General features: G+C 46.5%; 1 protein-coding gene and 1 non-coding gene across 3 annotated transcripts; one reads left to right on the top strand and one right to left on the bottom strand.

Annotated features, from left to right (window-relative positions):
* Positions 1-16,281: 16,281 nt before the first annotated feature.
* On the bottom strand, positions 16,282-22,367 carry SLC35B1 (solute carrier family 35 member B1). 2 transcript variants are annotated; one of them, XM_010949241.3, is made up of 9 exons: positions 22,126-22,366; positions 21,342-21,445; positions 20,616-20,746; positions 20,310-20,340; positions 19,565-19,722; positions 18,507-18,633; positions 17,647-17,753; positions 17,346-17,499; positions 16,282-16,596 (listed from the first exon to the last, which is right to left on the bottom strand). In XM_010949241.3, exons 1-9 carry the CDS (start codon positions 22,329-22,331, stop codon positions 16,544-16,546), a joined length of 1,071 nt encoding a protein of 356 aa, XP_010947543.1. In that variant the 5' UTR covers positions 22,332-22,366; the 3' UTR covers positions 16,282-16,543. The 2 variants fall into 2 exon arrangements, with proteins under 2 accessions (XP_010947543.1, XP_045368193.1); XM_045512237.2 differs by lacking the exon at positions 21,342-21,445 and having other exon boundaries at positions 20,616-20,721; positions 22,126-22,367.
* TRNAG-ACC (transfer RNA glycine (anticodon ACC)) lies at positions 17,033-17,101 on the top strand. Its single transcript has one exon. It is a non-coding gene; the product is annotated as a tRNA-Gly (tRNA).
* Positions 22,368-22,994: the final 627 nt, after the last annotated feature.

The raw sequence follows: 22,994 nt of genomic DNA, 5'->3' as shown, positions 1-22,994 counted from the left end.
GGGTCGCGTGTAGGGCGCGATAGGCTGCGTTGAGGTGCGAGGACCAAATAGAGACACGCCAAGGGGCTGGGGGAGTCTTGGTGGGCGTAACAATAAAGGCATTTAACAACAGCAACTTAAATTTGCAAGCAGTATATGGATTACTAACAACTTTTATATATATTACCTTATTTTTCTAACCCACTCTGTCAGTAAAATATCTTGGGCGTCTTACGATAATGTTAGAGACTCTTAAGAAACTTTTAAAATTTAACATTTGGAAACAAACAAGACAAGACGGACCATCCTGAGGGAAGGCGAGGATATGGGCGGCTTAATTGAAAGGAAGCTGATTCAGCGACAATTTGTTTTGGACACCTGGTTCCCAGTCAGCCTCACATCCTAGCTTCCAAGGGCTATCACTGGTTCCTGAGTTGAGTAAAAGAAAAATGTCTCAGAGCATCTTCGTCTTGGGAGAAAAAAGCCATCTCCACATAGGAGTAATAACGTCAGTGATGGGACATTTGTTATTGCTACAATTCTTTCCTTTGGCTTAGACTTTAAAAAAAAAATGATTCTTACTGAACCAAGCAAAATAATCCCGAGCAGGCATTGTCTCTTTTCCACACTGAGATTGTATCGTTACGTAGACACGCACACAAATCCGAGAGGAGGCGTTGCATCCAAAAGGGCAACCAGATGAACCTGTGGATCATGGGGTGACAAAGTATGGACCCTGCCTTGGGGACAGCTACCGGAAGCTCTGCTTCTGTGGGACTGTCTCCAGGAGACAGTGCTCACTGTCTCCTGCCACATGCGTCCTGGCGCCAGGTGGCTGGTGAGTCTGTTCAGCAGGGAAGTCTGGAAGCCCATGAGCAAAGCCATAGGGGAGGCTATGACAGTGTCAGGCTGCCTTCCACTTTCAAATACACATGCAGACCCTATAATCTCACAGCGTTAAATGTCCTAGGAATCACAGACAAAACACTCCAAGCTCCTAAAGCTTACCCAGCCGATATTTCAGCCAAAATGATCAAGAAATGGAGATCCTAAACTCAACAGCATCGTGGCTCCTGTGCCTGCCCCACTTGAAACAAAAAGTGTTTTTGTCACCTATTGGGCTGATGCTTGAAACTTTCCAATTAGATTTCACTCAAATCATCAACAAACATTCATTCCTTTAGCTACAGCCAGCAAGGTTTTTGTCCTTGGGGAAATTCAGAGTGCCCCACAGGTAACCCAGTAACCAGTTACAAGTCACTGATTGTTAGTGTCACTGAGGCTGTTCAGTTCCCATTCTCTTGACTTCAGATTTCACAGGATAGCAGGGAAGAAAGAAAAGGGGTACCCTTAGGAGGAAGGAGCATGGAGGTGGGGAAGGGGAACAGAAGGAGGAAATTAGAGGCATGAACAACACACTTTAGGAACCTCACAATCGGGACTAATCATTACAGTTTAGTCAGATTCTGACTGCGACCTAGGAAGTGACTCCTTGGAGCTACTGAATCTGTGCCAGCGGCTCCTCCATGCTGGCCCTGACTCTCCAGAGATCTGGAAGGATATAAGAGTTCTATCCCCATCTGTAGCCTGGTGTGATAGATAGCCTGGTCTACTGTGGGGACCATACCGCCCACCTGAGATGTGATCCCACCAGCCTCTGTACAAAGGACTTTGATTTGATGTGGATCTGATTAAATGACTGTAGATGTCCTTGGAAGCACTGTGTGGAAGAATTTTAAACAGCTTCTCCTTTTTAATATGCACTTCCTCTTTGGTTTTAATTATTTTGTTCCTACATTTTCCCTTTCAATTTACTAAAATCTAGAAATGTAATTAGAGCAGAGGCTAGGCTCAGCGAAAGCTGCCAGGATTTCTACAGCATGATTAAATATACTAGGCATCCCTTTAGTGTGGGCCTGAAAAATAGGATTCTCATTATTATCCTTCCCTTATCCAGGAAAGAATCAGCACCATGTACAGATATGGATTTATTGAAAATGCAGCACTAATTAAAAACTCACCCAGCCTCTTGACGAGGTTTGGGGGGAAAAGTGCAGTTATTTAATTATTTCCTCCATTTACTGCTTTGTTGTTTTAATCACAATAAGCAAGAAGCCCCCCTCATTCTTCTGTCCTCAAAATAAAATTCTTCCCTCCCCTCATGAGAGAATTAATGAGGCTTTTATCTATGCAACAACAGTCAAGCTTACAATGGCACCAATTCAATTCACTGCTCTTTGTGATGGTAGGAAACATTCAGAACTCATTTTCTTAATCCAAAATACAAATGACTAAGTGTTCATTGGCCATCATGAGCCAGGTCTGGGCAAGGAATCTGTCCCAAAAGGCCCCTGGACGTCTGGTATTTATTCTGCCAACGAGGATCTTCAGCTCCATGTTATAGTCCGATGGGCAAAGGCATAGTTTCCCTTGAAAGAGTAGGGGAGGTAGAGGCAGGCAGGAATAAACAGATGATGGATATATGGATGGGAGATGGATATGCAAGAAGGAAGGTCCTTAGTAGGGGCACAGTCCTGTCTAGAGGAACGGGGAGAGATGACACAGCCTGGGACACAGGTGTAAGACCATACACAAGGAAGCATGCCAACAAGAACATGCTGCTCAGGTTATGCTAGGGCTGCGATGGGGTTAATAGAAAATTGGCAGTGAAGAATATTTATTGACTGATTAAATTTCGTAGTGAAGCAGCTGTGGCTTAATGAATGAGCTCCAGCCTCCTTGTCTGGAGACTCAAGTTCAAACCCAGCACTAACATTTAACTACAGTATAAACGTGGGCCAACCGCACCCAGGCTCAGTTTTTCCATACAAGCAATGGAGAAAATAATGCCCACCATAGCATATTACTGTGAGGATTAATTGAAATAGTATTTGAACATAGCACAGTCCCTCTACATAGAGGAGAGTAGACTCCACTTATTTGTGGATGTGTTTCTGAACTTGGATTTGGGGGTAAGTGTTCATATTCCTGCTGCTCTTCAAGCCCTGCTCTAATCTGTGTGCCATCCTTGCTCCTTTGCTCTATGCCTTTCTTTAGAATTCTTCAAGAAGCATGGAATCAAGGCAACAGCACAGATTTCTCAGCCAGAAGACTGACACTTGCTAGCCAGAGTCCCTGAACAAGCTCTCTGATCTCAGAGTCTGTTTCCCCACAGATCGGTCAGATTTCTGTTTGCAAGAACTGCCCCAAAGCTGGCTATATCAGCCCAAACTGGAATTTACTGAAGAAATATTTCTGGTTCCTAGAATTGACAGGAGTTGAAGAATCAGACTTGGAAATTCAGCAGAAACCAAGAGCTAATGAAGGAAGAATGACAATCTTCTTTAGCAGGACCTTCTGGCTGGGAAGCCTAATTGCTGGGCACCGCTTTGAAGTACTACCAGTAGATGCATGGTCCCTGCTGCTGCCAATGCAAAGGACATCTAACCTTCCACCCATCTTTGTGCTTCATGCTGGAAACCCAAAGTCCAAGCAGCAGCACCCTGTTGACCAATCCTAGACTACATCCTGGGCCCTGACCATCATGGGAGGCAGGGGTGGTGTAAGGGGCAGGGGCAATGAATAAAGGTCTCACTGCCATGGTGTCCACCATGTGACGGTCGGCACTCCTCTCACTGGCACTATCTGCAGCAGAATACTCATCCCAATCAGGAAGCAGATCAGATGCTGGATGGCAAACACTTCCATTGTGAAAAGGGGCATTCACCATAGAGTAATAAGCAGCATTTAATGACATATTTGTTCAAAAGTGCTTGGCATACAAGACATGGAAGCAACCTAAATGTCCATTGACAAATGAATTATATATATATAATGGAATGTTACTCGGCCATAAAAAAGAATGAAATAATGCCATTTGCAGCATTACAGATGAACCTAGAGATTATTATCAAGTGAAGTAAGTCATAGAGAGAAAGACAAATATCATATGATATCACTTACATGTGGAACCTAAAAAGAAATGATACAAATGAACTTATTTACAAACTGCAATAGGCTCACAGACATAGAAAACAAACTATGGTTACCAAAGGGGAAGGAGATGAGGGGGAAGGATAAATTAGGAGTCTGGGATTAACGTATACACACTACTATATATAAAATAGATAAACGACAAAGACCTACTGAATTTGACACAACATTATAAAATGACTGTAACTCAATAAAAAAAAGTTAAAAAAAGACAACAAAGACTTACTGTATAGCACAGGGAACTATATTCAGTTTCTTGAATCTGAAAAAAATGTATTTATATGTATAACCAAATCGCTTTGCTGATACCTGAAACTATCATTGTAAATCAACTGAAACTAACATTGTAAATCAACTACACTTCAATAAAAAAATAAAATTTTTTAAAATAGAAAATAAGGATTCAAGTTATTAAAATACCACAAAGAATTTTTTAAAAGATAAACAATAAGCCCTACTGTATAACACAGGGAACTATATTCAATATCTTGTAATAACCTATAATGGAAAATAATCTAAAAAAAACATATATATATATATATGTATAGCTGAATCACTTTGCTGTACAACTGAAACTAACACAACATTGTAAATCAACTATAATTTGATATAAATACATAAATTTTTAAAGTGCATATGAAAGACATTCTGTTACTTCACTTCCCTTTTTTATGAAACAAAAGGCTTGGAATGGTGTACATATATGAGGATTTGATCAATGTGCTTATAGATCTTGAAATTCTGAGCTTTTCACCTGGAGAAATGGCTGGGAAAGATGATGTTTGACGAGTGGAGTACCAGACAGAAGAGAAGCATAGGAAAGAGGGAAAGGAAAAACAGCAAGTTTGAGTCCAGCTTGTGTTTGATTTTTTTTCTTGGACTGGCCACACAGCTCCATCTCATTCATCTTTAAGACAGGTCTAAGAATTACTTGAAGTCATTGTTTCAAAATAAGTTTTAGAGGGTCAATATTTGCTTTCAACAAGAATATATTACCAAAATATGGATTATATTCACTGTTATGAATTATTTTCAGTGGTTTCTTGGTTCTATTCTAAATGGACTTGATCCACTACCTGTTAGTATTTGCCCTAAAATAACATTTACAAAATGTAGATAATTTGTTTAGCAAAAACCACATTTGTTTCCTCTGCCTCAACTCAAACAGAAATTACTTTGGATTTTACAATTTTAGATTATCCTTGCCATGGCCCTGCTTTATGAAGGTGAATTGATTGCAATTGAAAGTTTATTCTACATTAGAATCCTACTTTTAAAAAAGAATTTAATCTAAAATGCAATTATGGAAGGTCTGTGCACAAATGAATAGTCAACTAGCACTTACTGAACGCTCGCTGGGTACAGAGCTCTAAAAAGGTAGGGAAAAGGATAAGGCAAAAGAATTAGAAAGAAGAAATAGAAATATCATCCCTATTCACAGAAAGTTTTCAGCTTAGAATTTTTAAATTTCAAAACCAGTGGTTTTTGAACTGTGCTTGCTTCTCAAGCTCTGGGCTTCTGAAGATCTGCCCCAGGGACTCCAAGGAAGGGGAGAGCAGCAAAGGGGGCTGGGGCAGTCCAAGCCAAGCCCGCCTGGTTCTCCTTCCACTCATTCAGACCAGAAATTAGGCATCATCCTTGGGTCGTCTTCCCCTGGATACCTCACATCTAATCCATCAGGAATGCCCATAAATTCTAGTTTCAAAATGTCCCTTGAATCCTTCCCCTTCTCTCCATCTCTCCAGTTCCATTCAAGTTCTAGCCAACAGCTCCTTTTGCCTGAACCACACCGAGACGGTCCTAATTGGTCTAACTCTTCACTTGTCCCTCAATTCGGTCTTCACTCAGCAACCAGGGCTATCTAATGAAAACTTAAGTCAGATCATGCTGCACCCTTGCTTAAAACCTTTGAATAGCTTCCACTGTACCAAGAATAAAATCCAAACTCTGTCCTCTGCCTTGAAGAGTCTCACATTCAACTATGTCTCATGTCACTTTTTTTTTTTTCTCATCTTCATTTCAGCCACACTGGCCATCTATCAATTCCTAGGACCCATCACACTCTTTCCCTTCACAGGCGTTTGTGGTTACTATTCCCCCACCTGGAACACTTCCCCTCTAGCTCTTCACATGGCTGGTTCTGCCTCCTATTTCAGGTCTCAGTTTAATTTTCACATCCTCAGAGAACCTCCTCTGACCACTCACCTTATCCAAAATAAGGACATTCTTGGTATCATGGTACTCTGTTTACGTCCTTTACAACACTAACAATAATTTGTAATTGTTCTGTGTGTTTACTTGTGTATTATTAGCCTCTCCTAATCAGTTGTTGGCTCCAACCTGTCTATTTTGCTCTCCATAATGTTCCAGCATTCAGCACAGTGCTGATACATGGACAGAAGTTGCTTAGTACATACTGAATGAATGGATGTATCACAGAAAGCCCTGGACTTGTCTGGAATGTTAAAGAAGTTTGGAAGCGTGAAAGGAAGGTTAGGTAAAGAGTATGGAGAAGGGGAATGAGGAAAGGAAAGCCGGCCAGATAGATAAAGATCCTAAGGCCAGAGAGAGCATGGAGTTTTTGAGAAGCTCAAGGAAAATCAGTGTGGCTGGAGTACAGAGAGCAAGTGTGAGGGCTGTGGGAGGTGGGTCAGAAGGGTTAGGTAGAACCAGCCAGTATCTCTCCCCTGTGACCCAAACCACAGGACTGACAACGGGAAAGGAGTGAATTCCCGAAACAAAAGTCAGGGCCCTCTTGGCAGAAGGGGGAAATGAATGCTGGAGGTCAACAACAGAAGACCATTCATTACTGCTGGCACTCCTCAGTCTCCTTTACAGGCTCTTCCTTTGGCCATCCTTTGAATATTGGCTCTCCTTGGATTGTGTTCAGTTCCTCTGCTCTTCACGCTGTCCTCACTTGCCTTGAGATGGTTCCTTTACTCTCACAGCTCCACTGCCATCCATCTGCGAAAGAATATTCCAAATATATCTTGAGCCAGGCCTTTCTCTTGAGCTCCTGACTTCCACATCCAACTATCAACCTGGTATCTTCAGTTGGATGGACCACAGGCATGTAATACCGAGCAGATGTAAAACTTACTTCTCCTCTAGTATTCTCTTAGCTCACTAAGCAGCTCAAGCCTGAGAACTGAAAAGTATCCTTGACTTCTCAAGCCAATTCCATGCTGTAGCTATCTCCCAATTCTGCCTTCTTCCTTCTACCTTCACTGACACTTCCCCGATCCTTCCCTAGATCACAGCAGCCTGCCCCCCGGCCTCCCAGCCACTGATCTTCCCCCTTCCAGCTCATTCTCTGCTCTGCCTCCAGAGTAAGATTTCTAAAATGTCAATCTGATTGAATCATTTCTTTGCACTCCATCCTTCATTGCCCTCAATATGAAAACCATACTCCTTAATAGGGGTGAAAGGCTCTTTACCAGTGACCCGTGCCTTTGTCCCCGGGCATCTTTTACACTTCCCGTTGCACCTTGCAATAACATTTCCTGTCATATGAAGAGCCACATTCAATTCCCTGAGTAAACCAAGTTCTCTCTTTTTTCATATACTGTTACCTCTTCCCAGAACAGTCTTCTCCCCATCTTTCCCTCTCCTTCCCCCACCTCCCTCTGGTTAATTCTCTGCTGATTCTCCGGGGTTCAGTTTATCCATCTGTTCCTACAGGAAGCTGTGCACATTCCCAAACCCTGAGTTAGGTCTTCCCATGTTTCTCCTGCCATCGCATTATCCCCCTGTATCATGGTTGCCTGACTCCCTCTTTGTGTCCCTCACTAGGATGGTAAGATCCCTGGGGGAAGGGAGTTCCTTTTTTTTCTCTCTACTGTGTTTCCAGCACAGAGCAGCATTCCTAGCATGTAATAGGTATTCAGATAAATGTTCGTGTGTTGAATAAGTGAATGAATTCGTGAAACAAACATTCCTTTCAGGAACTTGGATCCTGTAGTTCCAGGCACAGAAGCCACCAGCAGCTTCCTCTTCCTGCATTCACTGCTTGGCCACAGGCTGGTCAGCAGCCTGTGAGAACCGTGAACATCCGCCTGAGAGGCTCCTTGACTCACACCATCCGCTGGGAGCCCAGTCTTCCCTAAAAAGGCCACCTTATCGGAAAGTGCCTGTGATGGCATTTATGAGCTCTATTTTTATCTATGTTGGAAGAGTCTCAAAGTTAATTCCCAAGCCAAAGACATTAAACTCAGGAACGTGGATGAGCCAGAAAGCATCTACGTGATGCCTTGAGTCACAGCTTTGTTTTCTGTGGCAAGGCTTCCAGTCCTCCCAGTCACTGGGCCCTTGTTCTTAAGGACTGGCTGACTCTAAAAAGCTTTTTGATCCCACATTCATTACAACTAGATCGTGCAGCCCTTAATGGTTTAGGAAATGGTGTCTCTTCCTTAAGATTCTCTTAACTCTGCTGGGGCCCTCAGAGCATAACACAGAATGGATTGCCAAACACCTCCCAGTTGATTCAAACCAGCTTTCTATCCCCATCCCCAAATGGAAATGAAATCGTGGGTGATAGCATTGCTAGCAGCAGGAAGGAACAAGGCAGTATGGCCAGAGGAGAGGGCTCCCAATGAGCTTGGCCAGAGAGATAATTGGACAGAAGCTACAGAAATGAGGAGAGTAACCCAGCAGGGCTGGCAAGCAAGTTGGGGGCCTGTGCCAGGGAAAGATTTCACTGTCAGAACAGGAGGGGGAGAGAGAGAGGGAGAGAGGGAGAGAGAGAAGGGAGGAGTATGGAGAAAGGAAAATGACATGGACTGGAGGGAGGGAGGAGGGCAGCAAGGCAGCAGGAAGCAGCAGAGACGGGAAGAATCACAGGCAGTTTGTAGAGAATGTAAAGAGGAGAGAGGGAGCATGAATTTCCCTTTAATCCGGGTTGGGTAATTTGGGAAAAGAGGATGTTGGAGAGTCAGGTGGAGGCCCCAGAGAGATGGTCACGCCTGCCGCAGCAGATTAGAAGTGAGAGCTGGGACCAAGTCAAGGAATAGTCTCACTCCCAGATTCAAGTTACCGAATTTACCACCATCCCTGCCTCTGGAAATGTAGGAAAGATAGGTTTTGTCAAAGAATGCTGGGACCGGAAGAACTCAAGCAACTATTTGAGCCCTGTTCTCTTAGCAAAAACCTAAACAATTCAGGGTCCATGCCCCACTGTCTCACACCCCAATTTCCCCTTCCCAGCAGCACACACACAGCCCAGGATCACAGCCCCCTGTGAGCCTCTGCCTCTGCTGGCTGCTCTTGGACAGGGACCACACTGGGCACTTGAGGTCTGGGCTGAGTCAGCACTGCCTGCAGGAGAGATTGCTTCCTGGAAAGTCTTGCTTCAAAGCTTCTGGATGACTGAGCACTGGGAGGAAGGAAGAGGCACGCTGGAGGCTGGCAGCATCTTTGGCTTTCAAGATACCTCTCACCAGAGAGACAATCATGGGACAGAAATTTCCATAGTCCAGCTTAAAGAGTCACTCCAATGTAGTTCAGGCTGCCGTGGCACCCTCCACCCTCTTTGATTCATGAATCACATTTTCCAAGCCTGAAAAGATTTCAGGACCAAGATGGAAGTTCTGACTCCTGATTGATCTAGTTCTTCTCCTTGGAAATTAGACACAATATACTTTCTGAGCCTCAGACGTCTATTTTCCAAAGATACGTCCTTATCCATTGGGGCAGCAAGAATTCATATGGGGTGCTCCGTGTGGGTGCGATGTAGCATCCTCTCTTGATAAATAGGACAGCATACCATTAACAGAAGTCAGCAGACTGCTCCAGTGGTCAGTCTCCTGCTCTGTCTCTGGGGGGCTGTGATAGAGAGGAGAGTCTAAGCCATCCCCACTCTTCTCTTTAACTTGTGAGTTTTGAGTCCCCCAGTGCAGGGTGAAGGATCATTTTGATTATCTCACTTTGGACAAGTGAGAAGAGAAAGTCTTTTACTTTGACCCCCACAACTGCTTGCTATGCAGGGGGCACTCTAGCGGGTAGGCAGTAGGTGGCAGCAGCTGCCAGACACCTTCCCCCGAGGATGTATCAGTTGGTGCCAAAAGCCTATATAAGCTCTTTCTGATCTCTGTGCCAGTGACTCCAGGTTCTGGAAGGAAGCCAGAAGTCCACCCTGAGCCCTGCATTCTTCTCCACCCCCTCATCCACCAAGAATGAGGAGGAATGGCTTGGGAGCTCACTGAGAAAGGAGCCGATGGTTCTTAGACACATTTTCCAGCTGTCACACCTGCTAACATGGGAACTCACACTCACGGGCACACGTACACTCAGCAATAAATTGTTTTGAGCTTTCTTGTTCCATCTGTCCCACGCCCAAAGCAGTAGTAATAACTTCCATCAACAAACTGTTGTTCCCAGGCTGTATCCTTCTCCCTCCCTTCTTTCCACCCTTCCACAAACATTTATTGATGTTTGACTGGCACCTACCCTGTGCCAGTTGCTGTGTTATAGGGGCTAAAGACGCAAGGACAGTCTTCAGGGAGAAAGTATAAATACTAATCAGATACAAGACAGTGATATAGTGCTGCAATATGGTAGGTGGCAAACCGGTGACTATGAGCCAAATCGGACCTGTAGACATGTTTAACTTAGCTGGTAAAGAATTTTTAAAATTGACAGGGTTCACGTAAAAATCAATATTTCCATCTTTTTTTGAATTAACAGATCTGGCAGCAGTCCAAAGGAGGTGAAAAGTCTCTGTCCCCTGTAGATGGGACATGCCCTCTTGGTTTGTCATAGGCTACATACACCCCCAATCTCACCCCTCTCCCTGTTGAGTTTAACTTGCTCGTTTAGTTCCCCCATATTCTCTACGACGATTGTGCAGGTGTTAGAATTTGGGATCTTTACAGTGAAAAGCCATCAGAGGACCCAAAGGAGGGAACGATCAATTCTGCTCAAGGGAGTCAGATCAGAGTTATCCCTTGAACTGAGTTCAAGTACCTTGTTGATTTGATTACTTGTTTATTGTTTCTTCCCTGCCCCCACCGTGAGATGCATCAGGGAAAGGCTTTTGGCAGCTGCCTCCTCCAAGCATCCCCAGCCCACAGCTGAGTGCATACTTGTGAAATTTACTGAATAAATGGAGTCGCTAGAAGCATCGGATGGAAGATGGAATTCCAAGCAAAGGGAACTACAGGAGCAAAGGCATGACAGTAAGTAGTGGAGTGAGAAGCTGCAAACAGTTCGTGGCGAACAGGGAGTGCCAGAAGGGCAAGGAGGGTGGGGTCAGGTAGGGTGGAAGTGGCAGGGACTGAAGAAGGGAACACAGACTCCAGTGGGATCCTGAAGGATTTTTTTACAGCGAATTAAGAAAGTGACGATGGGACCTTGGAAGTGATTGAAGGAATGAAGTCACAGGATCAGATTCTTGTTTCCCAGAGAGAATTCTGGCGGGGTGGTAGGGTGGGGAGAAGTGGGACGTTCCAGAAGTAAGACAGAAGCAGCAAGTACAAACTTCAATGTTTCCCTTCCCCTTTCTACCCCTGGAACCATCACTGGGGATCTATTTTAAGAAAATGGTGCCCCCTGCTGACTAAGTCTGGGCTTGCATCTCTGCTTGGCCGAAAGGGAAATTATAAAATGTTTGGCCCTGAACAAAAGTACCTGGAAAACTTGTGCACAGAATTGCAAGTGGTGATGTATCTGAGAGTGCCTTCCTTTCCAAGGAAAAGAGGAGCCCATGAGAATGGGTGACAATGACTAATTCCACAAACAGTGCTGCCGGATAAATACAGAACACCAGCTAAACCTGAATTTCAGATAAACAAGAACTAATTGTTTGGTATAATTATGTCTCAAATATTGCATGGGACATACTTATACTAAAAAAGTATGTGCTGTTTATCTGAAATTCCAATTTAGCTGGGCATCTTGTATTTTTATTTGCTAAATCTGACAACCCTAGATAAAGTGTGTTAGAGAGGCCAGGAGACAACTAGGAATGAAATTGGATGTGTTACTCCTCTTGGGTTTCTCTGCAAATTCAGTGTCATCTCTCTATCTAAACATAAGTGGAAATGATCATATTTTCAGAGGTTCCTAGTCACACAACAGCTCTATTTGGGAAATCACTTTTAATTAAATGAGCCCATGACTATCGTGATCCTGTATATGGACCCCTATGAGACTCTAAAGAGATCCCTGGACCCTTTTTACAGAAAAATAAACCTACTAGCTTGACATACGTGTGAACACTTGTGTTACACACACACACACACACACTTTTACATAATATTGCAGGAGTTCTGAGTGTTCGCTCTAGGGTTCTGGTCTGAATGTGCAGTTCCAGGGTCTTGAGTAGGAGGAAATGGTGTCTAGCCAGCCCCTAAGCTGAAACCTGATGCTTCTGCTAGCTCTGGCCACCCACACACCATGGCAAAACACACAAGTGGGCAGGAGGAACTATCCTGTCCCTCCCCTTGGAGAATGCCCTGAACCGCTTCCTTCCTCCGCCTCTCCCAGAAATGATAGGAGTCAAGCATCTTTGGACAGAAAACCCACCGGCCTTCGTGGACTTGTGCCTGAGCTGAGTGGATGACTCTGAATGAAACCACTCCTCAGTCCAAGACCTTTGTTCTGCTTTCCAGCCTTCCTGCCATGGCCCGCATAGCCCCCTGGCTCCTAGTCTGACTGCGCCTGTCAGAAATGAGCTTTCACCAGTAGGGGGAAATCTCCTGGAACAGTTTCTGGGCGCTCTGAGCTGGGTGACCAAAGCCAGGGCTGAACACCCCAGGAGCAGACCTTGGAGCAGAGGTGTGGAGTCTCCCTCCCACAGCCCTTAATGGAAAGCCTTCTGGCCCCCACAGCCTGCTCCCCTCCTGGCCCTGCAGAGGGAAGGCAGAAGCGGCCCAGGTCAGGCGGATGTTGTTTTCAGACTCTCTCAGGATGTTCTAAATGGTGTCAAACCTCATTGCATGTTGCTGCCATCTTTGTCAGCATGCTTATGTGACATTCAGCTCCAGCAGATTGCTTTAGGGAATGCAGGCCCCAGATTGACCAAGTGGTTTCAGGCAAACAATCGTAATGATATACCTGCAATGTATTACCACAGGATAACATTTTATGTTGAACATTTTCTGCAATTAATCAGTTTTTTATGACCTATATAGTGGTATGATTTCCAACTACCATTTCATTGAAAGGATTCTTTATTTTGAGGTGGATAGCTTCTCCTAAAATTTTGGGAGTTAAAATCTCCTTTTGTAAGCCATAATATTAGATTTTTTTAAAATGTCCTTACTTTAAAAAATAAAAAGCCAGCGTATCTACGTCAGCCCCCAAATTATTTGGAAATTCTAATGGATCGTGAAATCCAAAAGGCTGGGATTCACTGGCTTAGCTTGCTGACCTGTGACATGTGGTGTCACTCACCTTGGGCCCTGCCCTCCCACGAAGTCATGTGACCTTCAGCTGATGCGCTTAGGTGGATTTCAGGCTTCCTAGTCCAAATATGGGGACACTTGTTTCTGGCCTCAGCTCTCCCCAGGAGTGTTGTAATGATAAAATGTCATGAACTAAAGAGCTTTGGGAAAGGAGGCGCTCAGTAAATATGAGATGCTGTTCCTAAAGACAGCTGGTATGTTTCCAGCAGGAAGGGCTGAACGATCCTGCAGAGACCCAGGACAATTTCTCTGCCAGGACATCTGAGGAAAGTGACCGGCACCACTCATAAAGTGTGCAAACTGTTCCACTGACAAGTGGGACCAGACGGGAGACGCAATGGGCCTCCTGAGGAGCTTGGCTTCTCCCCCTCTGAGGGCACAGGTCCAAGATGCAACCAGATCTCGGAGAACCGTGAGTTCTAGTTAATCTCTCAGGGACATGCCCAGGGGCCTACTGCAGCTTGTCCCACCTCCCCTAACTTGTTTTTCCGTTTCTAAAAGGTGCAGATGCCCACTCAGTCCTCTTCACAAGGGTCTCACTGGGCTGGGAGAAAACACATCACCCAATCCCAAGTAACTCACTTGAAAGATGATCTAGCCACAGTGAATGTTTAATTCCTGCCCCTTTAAATCCTTTGAAAAATGACATATAACTTTTCTTCCTTATAATGGTTAATTCCAGAGCAGCTTTTCGTATGGTTTTACCCCAGATCACATTTGTACATCACTCCCCTTGCCCTGGGCTAAGAGGTGTACAGGAATGGGAAAAACCACTTTTACCATGAGCCTGAGCACAAACAGCTCAGGAGTTGAACCTGACAGTCTGACCAAAATAGATGTTAAGTATGATACACCCCAAACTAAAAACACCGTGCTTGGTTCCCTCTCCTCCACACATAACTGAGAATTAACTGCAGATGAAAGTCCTTTGATCGCGAGAAACCTGAGGCCGCCCAGGGTTAGTGATCAACAAGACTTCTGCTTGAACTTGTCTGGTATTTCACGTTTATCGGTACCATTATAACCTAGCGGCGTGTTACCGACTTCAGTCTAACTTGGCTCTCTCAGTTCCTGTGATCCTGTCGGTAAGCACGCCACCCCGCACGGGCTGGCAGCTTACACAACGTTTTAAAATATCTTCCAATTGAGCTGAACGACACCTCACTGCAGAGCCGCTCACCTGCCCCTGTGCTCTCACTTGAACTGATTAGAGGCAGGAGCACAGGGAGAAGCCAGGCGGTTTTAAACCCCACTTCCCACTTGGCACTGGAGCCAAAGCTCCATTTCCTCTTCCTTTCATCTCCCCACACTCCCCAGCTCAAGCCTCGCCTTGCCCAGACACCTTCCTTCGTAGTTAGCCCTGCATTTCTGAGATGCAATGATTTATCTCCCCATCTCCCTATTAGATTATGAAGCCCCGAGAGAGTGAGTGGTGGTCCTACTCCATTCTAAACTCCCAGTGTGTTCACAGGATGTGGCACACAGAAGGAAGTGTTTGATGAACGGACAAGGGACTGGGTGAATATACCAGAAATGGGGCTCCTGGCTCAGCAAGGATAGGACAGGCCTGCTCTGGTGTCAGGTGAGAGCCATGCTGAGCTGTTGGAAATCCTTCTTGCACTGGATTAGTATGAGGCACGCCTGAGATTCCGCGTTGGGAATGGTAGAGGGGAGAGGGGGAGAGGACTGGCCAGGGAAATGTCTCTTGTTAAAACAACTGGTCCAGGTGAGGACTGCTTGTGGACCCCCGGTCCCAGTAACACGCTCTGACCACCTAACCAATCCCCAGAAGACAGTTTGGAAGAACTATCAGTCCAGTAGGGAAGGACTAACTGATACAACCTTCAGGAGGAGAAAAACAGAGAGGGAAAAGAGGTGGAGAAAGGAAGGAAGTTCAGCCAGATGTAGTTCAAACCTCTTCTCTCAAGGAGGAGTTCAAAATGAGGGGGGCCTTCGGGGGCAGAGCTGCAGGGACACCCGGGCCCCTAGGGACTGAGATGAGTGCGAGTGAGGCAGGGCTTGAAAGGATGGGCGGGGGGTGGGAGGGCAGCCGCGCAGGAAGGAGGCTGGGCTCCCATCTGGAGAGCCAAGGGGCTGGGGCTGCTGAACAGATGGAGTGAAAGTTGCAGCTGGTGGAAATGCACTTTCATGTGTAAAGTTTGGTCCATAGAGGATTGTGATTTCCAGCTCTGAAGGCAGCAGTGGGCAGGTGGCTCAGCTCCATGCTCCGCCTTCTCCCCCCGTTGCCACCCAGAAAACTCGACAGCGACTGTCTGCCAGGACTCAGCCACTGTGCCTTCCGCCAGCAGCATCCCTTTCAACAGGCAGAAGCTGGCATGGTGACACCTTGGCACAGCCAGGATGGCGGCGGTCTGCAATGTTTTAGCAGCTGAAAGGGGCAGGGGAATAGGAAGGATTAACCCAGCTGCCCCAGGAGGGGACTGGTAGGACACAGGACAGACGTGGAGATGGAGGAAGGGAATCAGACCTTCCAAAGCTGTTCATGGCCTACACACTGGGTCTCTGCTCTGGTCTTGGTTGAGCTTTGGCTGAAGGGAAGGCAGCGGAGAAATGTGAGATGCAGCAGACTCTGAGGCTCTGGGCTCATTTTATCCCAACCTCAAGAGAAGTTTCTTGAGGACAGAAAGTATCTGTAGTTTTTAAAAGAAGTATCTGCCCACCAGAGCTTTAAGAGATAAACTGATTTTTACATTCTCTGGCTCTACCAGACAGCTACCTGTCCGGGCATATTTAGACCTTTGTCTGCAGGAACAGAGGCCACAAGCACAACTATACAATCTGTAAAAGTTCCTCCCTATGCTTAGGCTCCTGGGGGAACTGGCCACCCGGCCAGGTTAACCACACACACGGGGGAGCAGCCTGGGCAGTGAGCACCAAGCCCCGCCTCTTCCTTCTCCCTTTTTCTCTTTATTTGCCCCAGGCTGTGCTCCAGGTCATCAAGAACAGAAGCTGCCAACTCTGTCTTATCAAAATCCAAATGCATTTTTTTAGAATATGGGATTCTGTTTCCTTTAAAAAACAAAAAACAAACAAACAAAAACCCCAGACTGAAACCTAGTCCTGTATCTCTAGCGTGTCCATGTTCCCAAGAGATGTCACTGTTCACGATAATAACTTAAATATCCTTGGAGTGGAGGTAGTCCCTCTTCCTAGTGGGATGTCTTCTTGGCTCCTTTCCCAAACTTGGCATCGAGACCTAGACCTATGGAAAGAGAGAAAAAGGGCTTAACTTCCCAGAGAGAAATGAAACCTACAAAAGATGTGGCAGGGGGAGGTGGTTAGCCTTGGTTCTCCAAAATAAATGTAACTAGTTTCTAAACATTGATTTTATAAAACCTCCTCCAAGAAAAGAGATTGGCATCAAATAAACAAAATCACCAAGATGCTGGTAATTACGTATGTACATAAACTACAGCCAAGACTGAAAGAAACTTAAGAGTCAAACTTCTAAGCTAGTTCTCTCAGTTCATCCACAGCAGCATAAATTGATGGGGAATAAGTATAATAATTTTACCCTGCTCAGTATCTGGGGAAAGCAGAATGACTGGAAGGAAATCACTACGGTGAAACGCTCCTCAGGAAGACGGGATTAGAGGTAATGCTTCCTTTTCTTTTAAAAATGTTTTCTCTAGGGGGAGGGTGTAGCTCAGTGGTAGAGCACGTGCCTACCATGCACGCGGTCCTGCGTTCAATCCCCAGTAGCTCCATCAAAGAATAAAGAAATCTAATTACCTCCTCCCCTCAAAAATGTTCTAAAATTGACTGTAGCGATGGTTGCATATATAGTGAATACAGTAAAAAACAAAACAAAACAAAACTTGAATTGTAAAGATGTTTTCTCTAAAATAACTAAATTTCATAAATATACAAGTAAATTTTAGGGGGGGGGGATAAAGCTCTGTCACTGTCCCTTTGTGTGGCCCAGAGATGTCTGCTCTGGATGGAACTTACCCAAGAACACGAGCACAGTGCCCACCCACTGCATGGGGCTGATAGGGTTGGCGAAGAGGATCACAGAGGCCAAAATGGTGAAGAACTTTCGAGTTGTGGTGATGATGGAGCAGGTCAGGGGACCAAAATACACAACTGTCATGAAGATGAAGCTCTAGAGGAAGACAGCGAAAGACAAGGTCAGGCTGGTTCTTGGGTACCTGCTAAGATGTCTAAAGTCTGTTAGCAGGACATCAGGGCTAACCTTGCCACCCCTCTTCTCCCAGCCAGATCAGTCTGTCTTGGTACTCAAGGCACTCACCTGGCCCAGGGCACTGGTCAGGCCAAAGAGCAGGATGTTATAGATGACGGTAGGGTACCTTTCGGCAAAGCTCAAGAACTCCCAGAGCTCCCCAGTGAATAGGATTCCTAGGAAGAAATGTTAAAAGATGAATGGTGCATCTTGTGTGCCCACACTCGCATGAGTACACCTGCCTATGGTCCGCTAAAGCACTCTGAAGGAGCGTGGGGCATGGGAAGATGTATGGAATAGTTTGTATCATCTCATCAGGCATCTCCCTTCTGTTTTTCTGATTAGAGAAGCTAGACTCTTCCGAGAAAGGCCTGGAAGTTGAATTACTTCTGGCAAAGAGATTGAAAGCAGCGATCCTCAGAAGTTGTGACGATACTGATCCACACACCCCTAGCTCAAGGTACCCGCAAACCCGGTCGATTCTAGCCAGCAGCAGCCCCCTCTGTTAACCCCAGTGTTCTGTATGAAAAATGCTTCCTATGTGTGCCCAGATTTGAAAAAAGTTAGGAAGCACTGATTTAAAAGCAAACTCATTCATGTTTGAACTATATTCAGTATTCACCCCATACCAGTGTCTCATCCCCCTCAGAAGAAGACAAGTTCCCAGGGCACCCCAGTGTTTTACTACTGTGTCGTCTTGTGGTACAGGTCTGCCCCTGACGTGCCAGTAACGAGTAGCAAGCAGAGCCTGCTGGTGAAGGTTTCTCTAAGGAGGCTTCTCAGGGGTTTGGACATAAGGGCATCTGAGAAGTGAGGCTGACCTTCGGCCTGGGCAAAGTTAGCATCTGGCAGGGGAGCTAGAGATTAAGCAGATGCAGGCAGTCTGCCCTCTGCTGATGCATGGGGAGAACGGCAGAACTGCTCCTCACCAGCTCCCAGCATCAAGGTCGACCAAAGGTTGATGTTCAACATCATGTGGTTGGAGCCTGTTTGGTAGTGAGCCCGCATGTGGTCCTGGGAAACGCCTGTCAGTCCATCCAGGGTGAGAGATAAGAGCTGAAAAAGAGTGCGGCCTGCAGTGAGAAGGCTACCGGACCCCTCCCTAACATGGGATGCAGGACTCACCTTTCTGAGATGCCCCAGAAAGCTGCTGCCTAAGACAGAGTCCTCAGAACAAAATGCTGCCATTCAGTCACAGGCAGAGGGTGGGGAGAGACCATGCCAGCTGCCCTCCTCCCCCCAGGCACTGGAATGACAGGTTATCTGAGCCACACAGATGTAATGTAATCAGAGTAGGGCAGGAAGCCTACCACTTCCCAACATAATGACACACATTCTTCCACTGAAGCTGGAGAGAGGAAACCTAGTCCCAGTACGCTAGCCTCCTGGCTCGGAGCACAGTGCTCCCGAGACTGGATTCTGTGGTCACATTGCCTGGATTAGAATACTGGGCTATGTTAGCCACTAACTCTGCCAATTAACAGCCATGCGACCATAGGCAAGTGATTTAACTTTTCTTTGCCTCAGTTTCTTTATCTGTAAAATGGAGATAATGCTATCTATTACTGTTATTGTTGTAAAAATTGATGAATTAATATGTAGAACACTTGGAACAATGCCTACTCCATAGTAAGCAATAGCTACTATAGTACTATTTTTAACTCTGGCTTCCAGGTTTCTTGGAAAGCCACACTGAAAGACTTTTTGCTCTCAGGTCTCTGGGACCTCATACCAGCATTTAGACACAGGCCTTACAGTCATCCCTTCCCCAGGAGGAGATCTAAACAGTAGTGAAATATTTTAGGCTCCTCACTACCACCTGAGCAGAGCCAGGGGCCATGCAGTAAGAGACAAAGACCAGAAATGGGAGGCAAGAGACATCACAGCCTGTTTCAAGACATCGAACTGGCCTTCTGCCTGAGTAGGTGGGGAGATTCCTTTGTTAAGATCACTGGAAAAGGCTTCCTTTCCCACCAGGATCACGTACCAGGAGCAGCTCTCCATGGCCAACTGTGTGTTCTTCTGTCCCAACTACTTTCTTGGGTTTGTACATGAAAAGGGCCACTCCGGCCACAATTAGCAACACACACAGGTACTTGGCCATTGGGTACTTCTTCCTCAAAAGGGTCACTCCAAGGAGCATGACTACAGGAAAGAAAGAGAATGGAAAATTCAGGCACCCATAGGCAGTGATGAGCCCAACACTCTCCTCCTAGGAGCCAAAGACTATGGGAAAAAAGAATGTCTGAGAGAGAAAGCCTAGAAAGGATCAAAGGAGAGGGCAAGGCTGGCACCTAGATAGAGCAACAAAGTTGAACAAATAGTGTAAGGCAGGGAAAAGGTAGAGAACAAAGGTTAAGGGACCGGGAAGGAACAGGGCAAGGGTGCGGCAGTGGGGAGGAGTGAGAGGTTGAGAAAAAGAAACTGACCATCACATGGGATTTAGGGTATCTAACGACAATGTAAACACATGGGACACCAAAATGTCTCACCATGTGAAGCTTAGGTCAGCCTCTAGCTCACAATGAGGAATGCAACCTTACGCACACCCAACACCACAGGAAGTGATTCGGCTGACAGGATGGGCAAGGGGAAGGGATGGAATGAAGTCCCTAGAGATAGCTATAGTGGGATGACAAAGTCCAGAGGAATAGAAAGCTCCAGCAGAGGAGGAGAGAGTTTACTGTAGGAAGAGTGAGGATGGAAGATGAGGACCATTTTCTTCTGCTTACCTGGGATTGGCTTGCAGGATTTACCAAGGACCTGAAATTAAATTCAGTAAATAATTTGTGAGCATCTGTGATGTGCCAGGTACTGTGCTAGGTGCTGTGTTAAGATGAGTAAGTGCGGGGCCTGCACCAGAGAAAGCAGCCCTATCACATCCAACCCACCACCACCAAACCTCAGATCTACGGTTCTTCGTACTCTTAATTTCTCAGACACATTCTCTTTTTATTGAAGTCACAGACCCAAGGGAGATTCCTTCATCCTTTTCAAACAATTTCTGAGCCAACCCTCATCCCACTCTAAGGTGTCACCTGGGTTGGGTAGTTGACAAACTGTAGTGCTGAGTTGCTGGAGACCATGGCACCCAAATAGGAGACAGAACAGGCAGCATAGAGCCAGCTCCGAGTACGATCCACCCTGGCAGTGTCAAAAAACTGGATCACTGGGAGAAGACAAAAGAAACATACATCCTGGTGGGCCAAGGACGGACCACTGAGCAAAAGTCGAAGCCACATGAAGGGAACTTGTCTGTCAAATTACAGGAGAAGCACAAACTATTTCTGTCCTCTTAGACTGGGAAAATCTCTCAAGATTCTCTAATTCTCCAATCCCACCTAAGCCTACCCCAGACCACATGCAGAGCTGGAGTAGGGGGCTGCTCATTCAGTTCAAGGGACTAGTCAGGCCTGCTGCTAGCCCCCAGGGTAAAAAGAGAGAAAACTCAAAACATGCTCGACACTGACACATAAAGGAAAATCAGAAGGACAAAGAAAAAAGTCTGAAGTATTCTCATGAGGATCTGGAACACAGAAGATCCATTCTTTGCACCCTTCTGACTAAGAAGTTGACCTAATTTAAGGAAATAGGATTTCACCCTTTTCCAAAGCCATTAGTTTTATAGATTGAACAGAGGCTGTTGTAAGCGCTAAAACGGTTGGGGGTCTTCAGAGTTAGACCTGAAGGTTAGATCACTGCCTAATGCCTAGGATACAAAAGCAGGGGCAGAGGACACAACAGATTACTATCTAGGTACTCACAGATCTTGGCAAACACAGCATTGATCACACACTGGATGAAGACCAAAGTTAAGGCAAAAGTGAACGTCTCCTGCTTGGCTCCCTCCCCATACTTTCCTCTTGTTCTAAGAATGAAATGTATGAGAAAATGGGAAGGAATTAGTTCATTTCCCTCCGTATCATCTAGTAATCCAGAGCCACTGAAAGCCTTGAAATTATCTTGCTTCTCTAGATGTAGGGAGAGTTTGGTAAGGATCACTGGGTTCATTTACAACAGGAGCTGATTTTATTGGATCAGCTAGACATCGCAGGCCGCTGATGCCATAGCCTAGGGAAAGTATATCCGTAAAGGATGGAGCTAGAGGAAACGTGGAAAATTAGTTGGTGAAACAAGGTATCCCACGCAGCAAAAGAAAGGATCTAGGCTACATCAGCAGGGCCGAGGGCAAAAGAATCAACTGTCAGCAGGCATCTGGGAGTTCCAAAGAGGGGCCGGCACAGGTCATGGAAACCTCAGCCTGCAAAACTCAGCCCCTTAGGACCAACAAGAGAAAGGAAAAAAAAAAAAAAAAAAAAAAAGCAATTAAGGGAAGAAAAATAACCAGGTCACGAGAATCCAGAGACTAGCTTTCACGTTTTGGAAATCTGGGGAGGTTCAGCCGCGGCTGCAAAGGTGTCGGGGTGCTGGGAGGGCGAGGCGCAAGGGGGAACACCGGGGCCAGGGGCGGGAGGACCGCGAACCCGGAGACAAGGCGGGATTGGGGTGCGGGAGGTGTCTGCATTTCGACCCCGGAGATCCGCTCACATCTTTTCCTGCAGGATCCCATAGTAGAAATAGCAGACAAAGACGCCGAGGAAGCAGAGCGGCAGGCGCAGCCGGTCAGGCACCAGAGAGCTGCTAGCGGCCATGAGACGCCCGGACGACACGACCGGAGACCCGCTCACAGCCGGCAGCGGCGGCGGCGGCGACAGGTCCAGCCGGACATCGCCGACTGGCGACAGGGGCCTCATAGGAGCTGCATGCGACCGGCGCACCGCAGGGCCCAGCAGCCACCGCCAGAACTGCCAGCTCAGGGCCGCCGAGGGGGAAACGCTTCAGAACTGAGTACCCACTTCCAAGGAAAGAAGACCCGCCCCGGGGCCTTGCCTTCATCCCTGATGGCCAGGGGAGCTAGGAGCCCCGAAGGTAACGCCTTGCCGTCGAGACTTTCCGATCAGGCAACTCCGAAGACAACTGCGACCCTGAGCGAGGCGGGATGGCCTAGGAGATACGCGGGCGTGGAATGATGACGTTTGAGGATGTGGAGGTGGCCAATTGGCTGCGCCGTACTCGGACAGACAGGTGGGCGGGAAGGAGGAGTACGCCGGCTGGGCAAATCGAATAGTCTTTTTCCCGGTCGGCTGTCGGGTTTCTCTGCTGGGTCCTAACGCCTGAAAACTCTCAATGGAACGCCAGCGCCCCCTAGCTGCTGCGCAGCGTTCCCGACTCTACCCCCTCAACCCGAAGAGAGTTCAAGGCCTGGTTTAGGGGAGCCGTCCTCCTCCTCGGCATATCTCTAGCCTTCCAAGGGCGGCAGGGATCTTCTCTCAGCTCTGTCACTTAAAGGCAGGATAACCTACCCTTGTCACCTAAATTCTGGGCCACAGTTTTCCTAGTCTGTGGGTAGTCTTTAG

The sequence above is a fragment of the Camelus bactrianus genome, chromosome 16 (genome assembly GCF_048773025.1).
Source record: "Camelus bactrianus isolate YW-2024 breed Bactrian camel chromosome 16, ASM4877302v1, whole genome shotgun sequence".
Lineage (NCBI taxonomy): Eukaryota > Metazoa > Chordata > Mammalia > Artiodactyla > Camelidae > Camelus > Camelus bactrianus.
The sequence above is the reverse complement of the archived record's forward strand: the minus strand, read 5'-3'. Positions and strand labels throughout refer to the sequence as shown.